The sequence below is a fragment of the Humulus lupulus genome, chromosome 7, assembly GCF_963169125.1.
Source record: "Humulus lupulus chromosome 7, drHumLupu1.1, whole genome shotgun sequence".
Lineage (NCBI taxonomy): Eukaryota > Viridiplantae > Streptophyta > Magnoliopsida > Rosales > Cannabaceae > Humulus > Humulus lupulus.
In genome coordinates this window covers 10,990,309-11,007,198 of record NC_084799.1, presented here as the reverse complement: position 1 = coordinate 11,007,198, position 16,890 = coordinate 10,990,309, and the positions used below count along the sequence as shown (strand labels likewise).

General features: G+C 40.6%; 1 protein-coding gene across 1 annotated transcript; it reads left to right on the top strand.

Annotated features, from left to right (window-relative positions):
* Window positions 1-2,382: 2,382 nt before the first annotated feature.
* Window positions 2,383-5,067, top strand: LOC133791363 (uncharacterized). Its single transcript, XM_062229292.1, has 3 exons — window positions 2,383-3,727; window positions 3,926-4,434; window positions 4,609-5,067. Exons 1-3 carry the CDS (start codon window positions 2,383-2,385, stop codon window positions 5,065-5,067), a joined length of 2,313 nt encoding a protein of 770 aa, XP_062085276.1.
* The last annotated feature ends 11,823 nt before the right edge of the window (window positions 5,068-16,890 follow it).

The window sequence follows — 16,890 nt, the reverse complement described above, 5'->3', positions numbered from 1 at the left end:
AACACAAATTTCTTATAAAAAGATAGGATTTTTCTTCACTTTTCAAAATTATAATTTCAAAGCATTTAGTGTAAATCAATCTAATGAAATAACAAATAAATCAATGAACATTATTTATAAGGCAAAACATAATATTTTTGTTCTAAGCATGGATGTGTACAATTTAATGACACACCTTACACAAAGAATATTATGTTTATGCACTAATGAAGAACAAAGTGTAAATCTAACAATCTAAAATACAAGATATTTAAGATGAAAGAAATATATGAAGAAGAAAAATCCATAAACTTGTTGCATTACAAGGGAAATCAACATACAACATAAATATTACCTAGTTACAAGTTGCTTCATCATGATCTTAATAATCTTATGAAAAAGATTAGAAGCACATAACTAGAGTAGAAATTACACTAAAAATTACAAACATAAATAGGAAAATTTGGAGGAGAAACCCCCAAAATTTCCTCTAAAAATACATAGAAAATAATAAAAAGAAGAAGAAGAAGAAGAGAATGGAGATGTTTTGAAATGTGTAGAGTCTTTGGTATAGTAACCTCCTCCTCAAAATGCACTCCCTAAATCCCTTATTTATAGCCAAAAATGAGGTATTAAAATAATCAATTTAAATTAATTAAATTGATTAAATTAATTTAATTAATTATAATATGGTAAATATGGGTAAATTATAGGGTGTAATAATTATGTTTTGGGGTAAAATGTGTATAAAGTGGTGTAAAAATGTGATATTTTTGGACAAGGGGACAAATGGTACTTTGTGATATTTTTTGTGGGCTCAAAATGAAATGGCAGCTGCTTTGGGGTTTGTTGGCTGCTGGAGTGCAGCTGGCGCAGGCTGCTTGGAGGGATCTGGGCCGACTGGGTTGAGCTGCAGCAGAAGGCCCATGTTTGGGCTGGCAACTGGCCAGGCGGGCCTGGGCCGTGGGTGACTTGAGAAGGCTGGAGGCGTGGAGCTGAAATGGTTGATGCTTGGCTGAGTGATGTAGCAGGAGGTGGAGCATATATATATATATGGGAAATTTTCATAAATATGGCTTTTTAGCCATAATTGTGCAAAAATATGGGAATAAATCTTTTTATAATATGTATGGAAGATTTTATACAAGGAAAACTTAGAATATGGGAAAAATAAGTATATGCCATAATTGAAATTTAAACAACAACACATCAGCACAAATCAGGGGTACACATGTAATTACCCTGCTCATTTTTATTCAATCCTCCTCTCCTCTGCTCATTTGCTCATGCGTGAAACATGATCAAAAAAACACGTTACTATTTCTTCCATCTCCGGCAAGCAATTCTCCGGTGATAGCTTCCTTCTCCGGCAACGAGTAGTATCTCCGGCGATCACCACACCAATCGACCAACTCTAGCAAAGGTTTGACCCCATCTTCTGACAAAAAAATGCAAGAAAAATCTGATCACTAAACAAATGGTCCCTTTCTGCAGAAATCAAAAAAATTCCAACATTCTTCCAATCAAACTAGCTGCAATCTTTGAAGATTCTGGCGTCCTGCATATCCACTACACGATCAAGAAAACAAGGTTAGCAAGAAACCATTTCCTCTGTCAACTCTGTTCTGTTGTCATTTTTTTTTTTTTTTTTTTTGCGCAAACTATGTTCAATCTACTATATTATTTGCAACTATTATCTTGATTATAATAAAAATGATCATGATCAAATGTGCTTGCTGGAAACAAAAACAATTTATAAACTAAAAAATAGAAAAAAAATATCAAAGACTGGTTTGTATACATTGATTAACCAGAAAAAAACAAGAAACATTCAGAAACATTACGACAACCAGTTACTTGGAATAACATGCAATAAATTCAACTCAAATGTTTCAGTACGGTATGCAATTACAGATTAAGGGAACCAGTTACCTTCCCACTGGTTTTTCTACATTCATTAACCAAAAAAAAAATAGGCAAGCAACAAGAACTCTGAAAAATTATTTGATGTATCTGGGAAGATTTACTACAAAAACAATCAGTAACAATAGGGTAACCAGTTACCCTGAAAAACAGAAAATAAATAAAACTAAGAGGAAATTACAACTATATAAAACTAAGGGTAAAAATAAGCAATATATGATTCATTATTAAGGTAACCAGTTACCCTGCAAAAAAAAAAAACAAACAATGTGTAAAACTAAGTGTAACAAGTTACCCTGCAACAACAATCAATATATATAACTAATTTGAAAAACATAAAATATATAAAACTAAGTGTGACCAGTTACCCTACAAAAGCTAAATGCTTCAGGATAATATGTGATTAAATATTAAGTTAACCAGTTACCTAGCCCATTTAGAACCAACTAACTGCTTAAAAAATTGCCAAATTTTACAGATATGGACAATATTACTTCTTTGGTTCAATATGGAGGCAATTGGAATGAAAACAACGAGTACCAAGGATACACAATGTCTGGGATATTAATACCACCAAATTGTTCTCTTGACAACTTGGTGAATCTGATAAAAAAGGAGATAAAGGAAAAAACAGCAACTATTGAAGTTTCTTATCAAGTAGAAAAAGGAACACCACCAATGAAGGTTGTAACAGACAATTCAGTGTTGTTCTTCCTGGAAATAAATAAAAAAGTTGCTACTAAAATAACAGACTTACCATTGTGTGTCACTATAATTCAAGAATCAAACAATGAAAATGACCTTCTTCTACTAGCAAATCAGAAAGCTACAGCAGAAGAAATGGAGGTGGGGACATTATTAATGCAAGCAAATCAAGCTTCCATCAATGAACAAATGTTACTTGAAGAAGGAATGTCAAGCACAACAAATGAGGGCACAAATGTGTCATACATACCCCATTTTGCTGAAGAAGTAGCTGATTTCATAATTGAGGACAATACAAAAAGAAAAAAGAAGTTGGATGAAATCCAACTAGTAATATCTGATTACAGAGTGAACACAATAGAGCAAGGACAAATTTACAAGGATAAGAACACAGTCAAATCAGCCCTTAGCTACTATGCAATGCTGCATAACTTCCAGTTCAAAACAAAAGGATCAGAACCTAGAGAGTACCTAGTTACTTGCGTAGATGAAAAATGCAACTGGTTGGTGAGAGCATCTAAGTACAGAAATCAAGATTTATTCAAGGTACGGAAATGCAATCCAAATCACACTTGCTCTGTTGAAATTGTTTTGGAAGACCATAGGCAAGCAAAAAGCATCGTAGTTGGGGAATTAATAAAGAATAAGTACAAGTCAATCAAAAGAAATTACACTCCAAATGACATCATGAATGATATGAATGATGACTTTGGAGTAACTATGGGATACACAAAAGCATGGAGATCAAGAGAGAAAGCTTTGCGTCTAGTAAGAGGGAACCCCGATGATTCATATCAGAAGTTGCCAATATATCTTTACATGTTGAAAAAAGCAAATCCAGGAACAATAACACACCTACTCACAGACAAGGAAGATAGATTCAAATACCTATACATAGCTTTCTCTAACTCAATCAAGGGTTGGAGATACTTGAGGCCTATAATTGTTGTTGATGGAACTTTTTTGAAAAATGCACATGGTGGTACCCTGTTTTCAGCATCAACGTTAGATTCAAACAACAACATTTTCGTGTTGGCTTTTGGAATAGCAGACTCCGAAAATGATAACTCATGGCTATGGTTCTTCTCCAAACTGCGAGAAACCTATGGAGAACCCGAAGGTATGATAGCTTCAACGATATATTCTTGTTTACAAACAAACATGAACATTTTACCAAAACAAAATACACAAATACATGCTATTTCTTTTAGAATATGACCAAAGTAACTGGTTACCTTCACTAAAATAATAATAAAAAAAAAAAATTGAAAAATACTTGGTTTTTGTTTTTTTATATTAAAATATGTGTACTACACAGGATTGGCTATAGTTTCTGACAGACATAAGAGCATAGACAATGCAGTACATATGGTGTACCCAAATGCTTTCCATGGAGCTTGCATGTTTCACTTACTCAATAATTTGAAAGGCAAGTATGGGAGCCATGGAGAAGAACTACAAATGAAATTCATTGCAGCAGCAAAAGCATACACACAGACAGAATGTGAAAACTACATGAAAGGCCTTGATAGAATTGATAGACGCATTAGGCCCTATTTAGAAAAAGCCAAGTATGAAACTTGGGCAAGATCATACTCGCCAACAAAAAGATACACCATGATGACATCCAACATCGCAGAATCACTCAACGCTGCACTAAAAGCTGCAAGAAATCTCCCCATTGATATCTTGGTTGAATGCCTTAGAAGTTTGGTTCAAAAGTGGGTTTGGAACAACTCAAATAATGCAAATGGAACATTCACAAAAGTCTCTACAGCAACAGAAAATGAATTGAGACATGACATTGTTTCAAAAATGAAGTATGAGGTATGCAACTAAACATATTCTTACAAATCCTTATACTGTCAATTGATGGTAACCAGTTACCTTCCATAAGAACATGAATTTTTTTTTACACAGAAGCATAACTAGTTACTTTAAATCTTAAGTCTACTTAAAATGTTTATTATCTGATTCTAATTCATGACAAACTATTTTTAGGTCTTGCCTTTCAACACAATAGAATACCAAGTTCGTGATCAAAAGGGGATAAATTTCACAGTAAATATACATAATAGAACATGCACTTGCAATAGGTTCCAAGAAGATGAAATACCTTGTGGCCATGCAGTAGCTGTCATTGCAAAAAGAAACTTGAGTGTCTATGATTATTGTGCAAAATTCTACAGAACAGAAACGTTGAAAGCATTGTATCAAGAAAATGTTCATCCTTTGCCCCATAAAGATGAATGGAATCTCCCACAACACTTGGACATACTAGTGCTGCCTCCAAATTCAACAATCCCTGCAGGAAGACCAAGAAAGAAACGAATAAGATCAAAAGGGGAAAATAACGTAATAATCACCTGTGGGAAATGTGCACAACCAGGACATAACAGGAAGACTTGCAGGAATCCTCCATTTCAGAAGCCAAATAAACAGAAAAAGCCAAAGACATAGATTCACATTCTACAGAAAAACAAACCTTTCATAGCTTTCCTCATTGAAAGAGATACTTTCATATTCATCAAGTATCATTCAGAATTTTAATAAGATTGTTTCAAAATAAAACACATTGATTGGTTATGCAAACTTATAAAATCCTTTCAAAATAATTTTTTGGATTTGTTTGCTTTTATTTTTCAATGCTACAATCACTAACAACAAAAACAACGATATAGGTAACTGGTTACCCTGAAGTTTCAATACAAGGTAAATTACCCCACTATAACAATCTCAAAGCCAAAAAAAAAGAAAAAAAGAATTAAACCCTTTACTTTCTTCTATCACAAACTCGTCTATATATAATATTAAAGTTACTTTAATATTAATATAATAAACTGGTTGCATAACCATTAAAAAAGACAAGCTTAGGGGAAAAAAAAAAAAAAAAACACTTAAGTAACCAGTTACCCTCGGTATATTATGAAACAAACAGCCTGAGTACCTAGTTACCCTCCAATATCACCATTAAAATTAGTTAAACAAACCAACTAGGAATTAGTTTCCCTCAAGTTATTCCATAAAACAGTGGAAAAAAATACAAAAACAAACAGAAAACTAGCTACCTGATTTAAAGGGTTATCTAAAATATATATTAATAAATGTAATTAACAAACAACAAACCAATGGGGAAAAAATTAAAAAGAAAACAATTAAGTAACCAGTTACCCTTGGTATGTTAGAAAATAAACAACCTGGGTACCTGGTTACCCTCTAAATTATTCTTCCAAAAAGCTAACAGCAAAAGAATTAACAAAACGATATACTAATATGTATATATAAAATGACCTTAAGAATCCCAATGTTTTACATAAGAAGAAAATTAAAAAAGCTAACTGTTAAACTAGAAATTGATGCACCATTTAATTACAGTTGTAGAAAAGATTAAAAAACCAAAAGAAATATAATATCACTAAAAGCCTATGCAGCAATTTTCATTCTTTTCTGTCTCCTCTCCAGAAGCTTCTCAGTGAACTCATCGCTAGTTAAGTATCCCTCAAGTTCTTTGTTCTTTCCATGATAGTACAAGCTGACAGCAATGTCTTTACGAAGGAGGCGAACATCAATATTTTTAGGCATCTCATTCTCTTTCCCAAGAATTATTTGCTCAGCAAAATAAGTACAGAACACACCACAATCACTGCATAATAGAAAAAAGAAAAAGAAAAAAAAAACAACTAAGAACATATAAACAAAACAGAACACAAAAGAAAAAAAAAAACTAAAATCAAATAAACAAACTAACCAATCAGTCTGTTGAGGAATGCCTTTAGCAATGCTCAACTTCAAAGCCTCATTCTCTACCACATCATACGGGCTAACATCAAGATGAATATCTTTACGAACATAGAAATCAATCATCTCCAGAAGAAGAGGAATCAAAACAGCAAATGCCTCAACGACAGGTAAAGTCTGATTTTCATGCTTTGCACCAGACATTGAATCATACACCGTAAGAGATCTCTGCTGTACATTAAAGTGCAACAAAATCCAGTGCATAAGACCATTCACATTAACAGGCATGACAACATCATCAAGCAAATTCCAATGAGTTGCACAAAACATGGATTCCCCCTTCATTATCTTCAAAGCAACGCATCTCTCATCTATTTTAAATGCGCCACTACCTTTTTTCTTAAAATCTTCATACATAAACACTATGTTTTGCCCAAAACAAGTGTCAGTCGTAGATACTCTTCTCTTCAAATCTGTAGACAATTTAACCTTTCTCCTCAAGTAATACATCATCACATCAATATGCTGCATAATAAATAAAATACATGATTATAAAATGATATGGGTAGAAACAAATCTACTATGATTTGGGTAACCAGTTACCCAATGAACTACAACAAAGCAAACAGTAAGGTAACTGGGTACCCAATAACATCATAATATATAACATAAAATAGATCACCAGACTTATTACCTTGTAAAAAAAAAAAAGAAAAAAAAAAGAACTCCAACATGAAAAACCAGATAAATTAAAAAAGCGAGAATCTCACCGATGAGTCAACGAATTGCCCAGAGAAATAAAGGCTATGAAACCAAGCCTTCTCAGAAATATGAACAAAAGTGAAATTAATTGGTGGCTCCACAGAATTATCATCATATTTTTTAAACCTGAAAAATACATTAAAAAACAAAATAAAAAGCTTAACAAATTAATCATACATATTACACATATAACAAACTTTAAAACAAATAATGGTTATACATACTTGTTCCTTTTCTTCAAACCATGATTAATCCAGGAATCAAACTCAGACAGTTGTTCTTTAGTGTGATTATCACCAAGGTCATTGGAAAAGGGACAAATATTATCCAATATCGTCCTCTTTCTTTTTTGTTTCACTCCAACTTCAGAAGATCCAAATTTTGTTAAGAAAGGAGATTTTACAACAGCGCTTGGCTTCGCTTGCCTTTTCCTTCCCAAAATCAGTCCAGTATCAACTGCTTGTGCATCATCATACTTCACAATTGACCACTTACTTTTATCCTCCAAAGAACTACTCTCTTTAAGTGGCCTCTCAACTGAATCATTAATAACTCTCCATATTGCATTAGACACATGAAATGTGGGAGTTTGAGGACTTGAGCATACACTTGAGTCAACCTTAATTGGCTCCTGAAAAAAGAAATAAAAATATACAACCAATACTACATTACAAACAAGAAAACACAGAGGAAAAAAACCAATTGCTTAAACAAAAAAAACGAAAATAAGATCTTACTTTAACAGTAGAAAAAAATTGTGAAACAATCTGAACGGAATGCTCCAAATCAGCCCCCAACTCCTCACCAATATCAACATTTTGGTAACCCCCAGAGGAATGACCATCAAAAAAATCCTAAAAAATACAAAAACCAGCAATTTTTAAACAAAATAGAACCAAAATAGACATCATAAAAGGGAAACACACACCACAACAGAAACCAGTTACCTCCGAAGAAGCCTCAGCATGCATAGGATCTTCAAACTCTCCACCAACATTATGATTACCAGCTGCCATAGATGCCTTAATACCATCCAACAAAGATATAACAGAAGCAAAATCAGATGCAAAGGCTGCCTTCAATTCAGAAATTGCAATCAATATAGACTTCTGCGAATCTTGCACTTCAACCAATTTTGATTGAATGGCAATAAGATCCTGATGCATATCTGAGGAACTAGTAGCATCGTCATCGGGTGGATCTGTCGGCGAAAACTTGCTTTCAAAAGACAACCCTCTCAGAATAGGCAGTCTCAATTCTTCAGTAGTAGGCATTATGACATTAACATCATACTGCAAGAATCAATTTTTTTAAAAAAAAAAACAGGCAACACAAAAATAAATGAGACAAAGTAACTAGTTACCCAACTATAAAACAAACATAATAAAAAATAGAAAGAAAACGACAAAAAGAAAAGAAACATTGAAAAAATAAAACAATATCAATACCTCTTCCTCCAACAGAACGTTATCAACCAAATACTGATATGACACACTTCCCCTACTTGTCCAATTCAGAATCCTTGGAAACAAACAATTAACCCGTCTACACAAAGCTTGAGAACAAGAGGGAATTGTCTCATATATCCATATAAGGAAAGCAATAGGGAAACCATAGCACTTATAACTATAGTTATCCAGTGATCCATCAGCTTTCCTAGGAACACAATCATACATGGCATTCCTATCTTTCAAAACTGCCCGCATCACACATCTAGTTCTTTGCCACAACACTTTCCCAAAAGCAAACTTCTTCATCTCAGCAAAATTGGAATCAACCATGGCAAACGGACCCCGCCCTTCCCGGTGGGCAGGGCGCCCACTAGATCTATTCCCCAAACGGCAAATGGCCAAGGAGCCGAGATCATTTTTAGCTCGACCGGAGGAGCTCGGGCAACCACAGCGAATCGCTGACACTTGTCGCACCTTTTCACATACGAGACTGAGTCTTTGGACAGAGTCGGCCAATAATAACCTTGCCTGAGAACCTTTAAGGCCAGGCTTTGCCCCCCAGTGTGGTCTCCGCAGAATCCTTCGTGAACTTCCTGCAGGATGGCGTTCGCTTCGCTTGGAAGAACGCACCGAAGGAGAGGTAGGGAGTGCCCACGTCAGTACAACACTCCTTCGACTAGCGCATATCTAGGAGCTTGATAAAGGACTCGTCGTGCGTCGTTACGCTCTTCGGGTAACCTGCCTTCGACGAGATACTCAAGAATGGGAGTCATCCAGGTCGCCCTAATATCAATCATCTCGATCCCTACCCGATCTCCCTCTATACTTGGCTTTTCCAAGAATTCTATTGGCACCAACCCCAGGGTTTCTGCCTCTCCCGAGGTGGCGAGTTTGGTGAGAGCATCTGCGTTGGCGTTCTGCTCCTGAGGTATTTGTTCGATCGAACCTCGCCCAAACGCGGACAGCTCGGCTTTTACTTTTGCCAAGTAGGCAGCCATCTTTGGTCCCCGCGCCTGATATTCGCCCAGAACCTAGTTCACCATGAGCTGGAAGTCACTGAAGCACTGGACGAAGTTCGCCTTTAGCTCGCTAGCTACCCTCAGCCCAGCCAACAAAGCCTCGTACTCTGCCTCGTTGTTGGACGCCTTGAACCCGAACTTTAGCGCCGAGTGGAATCTATGTCCCTCGAGGGATATCAGGATGATTCCGGCCCCGGAGCCGTTCTCGTTAGATGAACCATCGACGAAGATCTTCCACGACGAATGTGGGGAGGCGACCTGAGGCAAGCCTTCTGATGGATTCTCCTGGAATCCCGTGCACTCCGCCAAGAAGTCGGCCAAGGCTTGACTTTTTATGGCAGTTCGTGGAGTATAGAAAATCTCGAACTGACTGAGTTCGATCGCCCACTTTAGCAAACGTCCCGATGCTTCAGGCTTTTGCAACACCTGCCTTAGAGGCTGATCGGTCATGACGTGTACAGAGTGGGACTGGAAGTACGGCCTGAGCTTTCGCGAGGCCGTGATTAGGCAGAACGCCAGTTTTTCCATCAGTGGGTATCGTGACTCTGCTCCGAGGAGTCTCTTGCTGATGTAGTAGACTGGCTTTTGAACTTGGTCCTTTTCTCGCACTAGCACGGCGCTTGCTGCATCCTCAGTGACAGCCATGTACAGATAAAGAGGTTCTCCTGCCCTGGGCTTGGATAGTATGGGCGGCTCAGCCAGATGCGCCTTCAAGTCGAGGAATGCGCTTTCGCATTCTACTGTCCACTCAAACTTCTTGTTTCCCTGGAGCAGGTTGTAGAAGGGCAAACATTTGTCGGTTGAATTGGAAATGAACCGGTTGAGTGCTGCCACTCTTCCTGTGAGGCCTTGGACGTCTTTCCGCGACCTGGGGGGAGGAAGCTCGAGCAGTGACCTGATTTTGTCGGGGTTTGCCTCGATTCCTCGGGTATTGACTATGAACCCCAGGAATTTCCCTGATGCGACACCGAACGTGCACTTCTGAGGATTGAGCCTCATGCCGTATTCTTGTAGTATTCCAAAACATTCTTCCAGGTCGGGAACATGGTTGTCGGCAGTATTTGATTTGACAAGCATGTCATCAACATACACCTCCATGTTCTTTCCAATCTGGTCCACGAACATTCTGTTTACTAGCCTCTGATAGGTAGCTCCGGCATTCTTCAGACCGAATGGCATGACTTTATAGCAATAGACATTCGTTGGGGTCATGAAGCTGGTATGCTCCTGGTCCGCCGGGTTCATCGCGATCTGATTGTAGCCTGAGTACGCGTCCATGAAGGACATGAGCTCGTGCCCCGCTGTGGCATCCACCAGCTGATCGATCCTTGGCAATGGAAAGCAATCCTTGGGGCAGGCTTTATTCAGGTCGGAGAAGTCAATACAGGTCCGCCACTTCCCGTTGGGCTTTGGAACCAGCACGGGATTAGCGACCCAAATTGGAAATTTGGCTTCGCGGATAAAGCCACACTTTTTGAGCCGGGCCACTTCTTCTTCAAGGGCTTCGGCTCGGGTCGTTCCTAAACGCCTCTGCTTTTGGGATTTGGCAGGAACACTTTTATCCAGGTGAAGTGTGTGCATGATGATACTCGGAATAATCCCCACCATGTCCTCGTGGGACCAGGCGAATACGTCCAAGCTATTCTTCAAAAATGCAATCAGCTCCGCCTTTCTCTTGTTGCAGAGGTTCTTCCCAAGCTTAACCGTCCGTGACGGATTTTGTTCATCAATGTTCACCTCCTCGAGCTCCTCAATAGCCTGGAGCTCGGATCTGTCCTCGCCTACTCGGGGGTCAATGTCCTCATTTAGGGCGAGCTTTTCCTCTTCGGAAATCTGAGGTTTTTCAATCTCGGGAGCCGCCTTGGGTCCCTGAGATTCCTCTTCGCCCTGAATGGGCATTGCCAACTGCCCGGGTTTAGACTTTCCCTTCATGGAAATGCTGTAGCATTCCCTGGCAGCGAGTTGATCGCCCTTGATGGTACAGACTCCTGTTGAAGTAGGGAACTTCACGGCGAGGTGTCGAATGGAAGTGATGGCCTCAAAAGCTATGAGCGCAGGTCGTCCCAGAATGGCGTTGTAGGCAGCGGAGCAGTCAATGACCACGAACTCAAGTAGCTTGGAGACTGTCCGAGACTCTTCTCCTAGGGTGATCACCAGCTCGATCGTCCCTATCGCTGCCGATCCTTCTCCCGAAAAGCCATACAGCATCATCGAGGTGGCCTTTAGCTCGGCGACAGTCAGACCCATCTTTTCTAAGGTGGATCGGAATAGGAGGTTCACCGAGCTCCCATTGTCCACCAACACTCTCCTTACTTTCCGGTTGGCGAGCTGGACTGCTACGACCAAGGGATTGTTATGAGGGAATTGGACATGGCTTGCGTCTTCCTCCGTGAAAGTTATCGGTTGTTTCTCTAACCGTTGCTGTTTTGACTGACGTTGCTCCGGGGCGAACCCCGCTCCGTTATGAGTCTTTAACTCATTCACATACCTCTTCTGTGCACCTCTGCTCGTGCCAGCCATATGCGGCCCTCCAGAGATGGTGGATATCTCTCCCTCGATCACGGGAGGAGGGACGTCCTGATCTACCCGAGGCCCGGGCTGATTGGCTGGGACTTCTGGAGTTGGTCAACCCGCTGGGACCCTGTTTCGTGAATATTGCGCCAAGGGGCCTGCTCGGATGAGAGTCTCGATTTCATCTTTGAGATGTCTGCAATCGTCGGTATTGTGGCCGATGTCGTTATGGAAACAGCAGAACTTCGAAGTATCTCTCTTTCCCTTGTGGTGCTTCAATGGCTCCGGCTTCTTCCAGGGGACCCGAGCAGCGTTGGCCAGGAAAATATTTTCCCTGGACTGGGTGAGCTCGGTATATGTTGTGAATACGGGCTTGAATTTATCCACAGACTTATTCTTCTTTTGACCGTGCTGGCTGTTTTCACCGTTTCCCTTTCTTTTGCCCCCGCCGGGCTGGTTGTTCTGCGCGTCACCGGGAATTGCCACCGCGATCTCCGTCCCTGCCCCTGCGGGCTGCTCAGGAACCTGGCTGGTCCCCGCGGCTGAAGCTTCAGCTTCCTCTAAGTTTATCCATTCTTGGGCTCTGTTAAGGAATTCGTTAACCGAGCTGACTCCCTTCCTCTGAATATCTTTCCACAGGTCTCCTCCAACCAGGATTCCGGTTCTCATGGCCATGAGCTTAGAGCTATCGTCAGCGTCCCGAGCTCGAGCAGCGACATTCGTGAATCTGCTCAAGTAGGCTTTTAGCGTCTCACCGGGCTGCTGTCTTACGTTAGCTAGGGAGTCTGCCTGGATTCGGGCGGCCTGGGAGGCGCGGAATGCCCTTTTGAAATCAGCTGAAAAAGTCTTCCAGGAAGTGATTGACTGTCTTTTACTTTGCTTGAACCACTGCCTGGCAGGTCCGATCAGTGTGGAAGGAAAGATCAAGCAACGCAGCTCCGGGCCAATGTTATGAGCCATCATTAGGGTGTTGAACATCCCCAAATGATCCGACGGGTCCCCGTCCTCGTTGAACTTTGACAAATGGGGCATACGGAAACCAGATGGGTAGGTCGTCGCTGCTATATTGGGGGCGAAGAGTTCCATTTCGTCGCCAAAATCATACTCGTCTTTTTCTTTTTCTGTTAGGAGATTTCTCATCAGCTCCTCCATCTGAGTTAGGCGCTCGAGGGTTTTGTCCTGAGATCCTGGGTTATTCCGGGGCTGTTCCACAGCTCCGGACCCATTGTACACATTAGGTGGGTTGTTGCCCCTCCTTTCTTGAGATAGGTTATTTGGGACATTCCCTCCGTTATGTACTTCTGATCGGACCCCCGCCGAGCGGGCCTGCCTACCATCTTTGGTTCAGTCGTCTCTGTGAGAGTTGAGGTGATCTCGGAGGTCGCCTCCTTGTGTAGTCTGGTGAGTTTGTGCCGAACTCAGTCGCTGACGCAGGTCTCCTCCCGAGAGATCACTCCGGCGACTACCGGTCCAGCGGCTCCTGCTGGATAGGCTTGGAGTGCGTCTTTGGCGGTTATGATCTGATCCTTCCCCTGGCACCCTGCTGCGCCAGGAAGGCCCAGCCGACGGCGGGTCTCTCCTACTATTCCCATAGGCTGGGACGTCCCGAATGGGCTGAGGAGATGGGTATCTGATTGGAGAAGGAGGATGCCTGACTGGGGAGGCGATCCTAGTTCCGTCCGTATGGATCAAATTTGGTGGGGGCCTTTCGGCCCTGCCAGCTTGCTGGTCCTGCGCAGGGCGAGCTGGACGAGGTGCAGGACGGTCTTCTGGGACGGTCTGGCGCTGCTGGCCCGCCCCGGATCTCCTTCGGGAGTTTCCTCGAGCTCTCCTGGGCGCCCTCGAGGAAGGTTGAGAGCTAGGGGTTGACGTCCTCACTGAACGGCTGTATTCCTGTTGTCTGACCCCAGGCATTTCCCTGAAGTTTGCCTCTTGATGGTGTGATGAAGGGGCAGAGTTGGCTGCATGAGGCCTATCTGAACGGCTATGTCTGGACCGATTACTCCGGCGAGACTTAGGAGCCTCACCTTGCCTCTCTCCAACGTTAACGTTGGTTGTGAGAGGGGGTAGTCGGGCCAGAATATCCTGGATTTGCCGACCGGCTGTTGCTAACTGGCTCCTCAGTTGAGCATTCTCCATCTCCACCGCAGTATAATAACACGGGTTCGGATTAGGTGGCCGGGGTGCTGAGCTACCAGTGTCATCCTGGCCCGCCGGCTGCTTTCCTGGCCTCTGCTGGACTTCAGGAATTTGCTCATCAGGGATGGCAACCTGGTGGGCCTCCTGCCCATCATGAGGTTCTGTTTCGTTGCCATGTCTGGATCGAGTGGTCACCATAGTTGGATGTTTGCGGTAGCACTAATCGAACTTGCTCTCAATGAAAGCACCAAACTGTTGACGCGGTTCTTCGCCAACAGGTAATTAAGAGAAGAAGAGAAAGGGATTAGTGCTGAAAGTAGAACCGTCACAAATATGAAATCTTAGAGAATGAACTATGTGACTCAAGACACGTTTTTTAAGTGGTTCAAAGGTTAAAATCCTTCTACTCCACTAGTCAATATTATTGATGTATCCTGGGTATTTGGTTTACAAAGTATATGGCTCTTCAGAGACTATTTTTTCCAACCCCTATCAACTCCCAGGGTCCCCATATTTATAGGAGAAGGCACCTGGAAGTTGGTAGGGAGGTCATCACGTGACCTTACCATTGGTCATATCAACTCTGTAACATTTATGATTAATTCCTAAACCTGACACATAAGTGTGGTCTAATCAGTATGTAAGGAGATAATGGGCCGCATGGCCCAACCCAGCCGTGGGTGTCTGAATGCACACGTTCCTGATGCGTGCCCGGAAAGTCAGGGAGATATCGGACACGTGATGTCAGATATAGGCACGTTTATCTTGCGTGTGTTGACTTCACAAAGGATCAGCAATCCACAAGCATCAGCTCGCACAACGAGCTGTTTCACTGACCCAACCTTCGGCCTGAAGGACTCCTCCCCCCAGTGTTAGGCAGCATTGGCGAGTTCTTGAGGATACCTCGAGCTAAGTGGGTACGACCTGGAAAACCAGGTCTCTGACCTGGGGAGGCTTACGGACTAACCTTGATTAGTCCGTGGCTCGACCTGCTAACCAGCCCGTGGGAAAAACCAGGGCGTACAATTATATTCAAAGTATTTTCTTGATATTAAATTGAAATATGAAAAAATAAGCATTACCCCTGAGACAAACGGAGGTCTGCAGATTGGTGTAGAACGTCGCCTGGTTCTTCAGTGACTGCCTAGTTCTTTAGCAGCTCAATACGTTGCCTGGCTCTTTAACAGTTCAGCTGCTAGCACGCCTGGTTCTTCAGTGGCTCAGCGGCTACCACACCACAAGGGACTGTGTGATAGAGAGGTCGTGGTGTGTTTCAGCATCGATGTCGCCATGGTGTGCTTCAGCGGCTCATTGGGAAGGAATACAGAGTACCGGTATGAATGAGAGAGACCCGAAAGATTGTGTGTGATAGAGAGAGAGAGAGAGCATGAAGGAGAGAGAACCAAGTGACTGAGTGTGATAGAGAAACAAAGGAGACATGAAGGGTTATTAGGGATAATAATTTTTTCTTTTGCTTTTGTCTTTCATTTGGCGCATAAGTGTATTTCATTTACTGCGTAAACTTTTCATTTCATTTTAGTAAAATGTCCGTGTCTTTTTCTATTAGCATGCGACAATAGCACTTTTTAAAATATGTGATATTTTAATGTAATATATGGGCATAATTGTTGTAGTGTGACATATTCATTCCGCTGCGTATAATGTAAGTGTTCTTATCACTATCTCTGTTTAAATTCAATTATAGAAACATGTTCTAGGTTGTCTTATATTAATTTATTTAATTATGATTTACATGAAAATAATTAAGATCCTGTATAAGTTTTCCCAACAATATAATGATTAACAACAGAGCAGACCTAAAATTCACCAATCCAGTCCAGTACAACATATAGAGGAGAGGCATAGCAAAACAATCCAATTTCAATATCCACTAAATATCGAATATAGTATACATCAAAGTTAAACTAATAACAATTTTAATTTTACATATACATTCAAAATTCCAAATATCCAAATCCAATATCCATTAAACAAACTATTAGCAATTTCAATTTAATCTCAAATTCTCATTGCAATCAAACTCATCATTTATAATCACACATTAACATTTATAATATAAATATATATTGTAATATCCTCTTCTACTATTAAGGGTATTTTGGTAATCTGGCTTGTGTCAGGGTATTATGGTAAATTGTATAATATTATGTGTTTAATTATATGAATTAAGATATGCATAAATTATGATGTATGTTTATTTTATGTGTTATGTCAAGCAATCCACACACATTAGTTTCTTCAAGTATTAGGGGCCAAAGTGTAATAGAAGTTGTGTATTGGGGGTCAAAGTAGAATTATGAGTTTTATGATAGAAAATGTAATTATGAAAAGTTAAAACTATTAGTTATGGTTGGAAATTACAATAAGGGTCTTAAGTGATTATTAAGGATAAACTAGAGGTTGGAGACAGTAGGGTAATTTGGTTTTATACGATTAAAATCATATTAAATAATTAATTATTAAGTAAAATATGTTTAGATGTCGTACGATTTTCAGACTATGGTTTTGCGATAGACTAATGGAGAAACAGACCAAGAACAATCTCTCGTTCTTGATCTGAGTTTTTAAAGCTTGAGGTTTGGAGGAAATCATCAATCTGGAATATTGAAGGGCTAGGAGATCCCATAGATGTCAAGGATCTA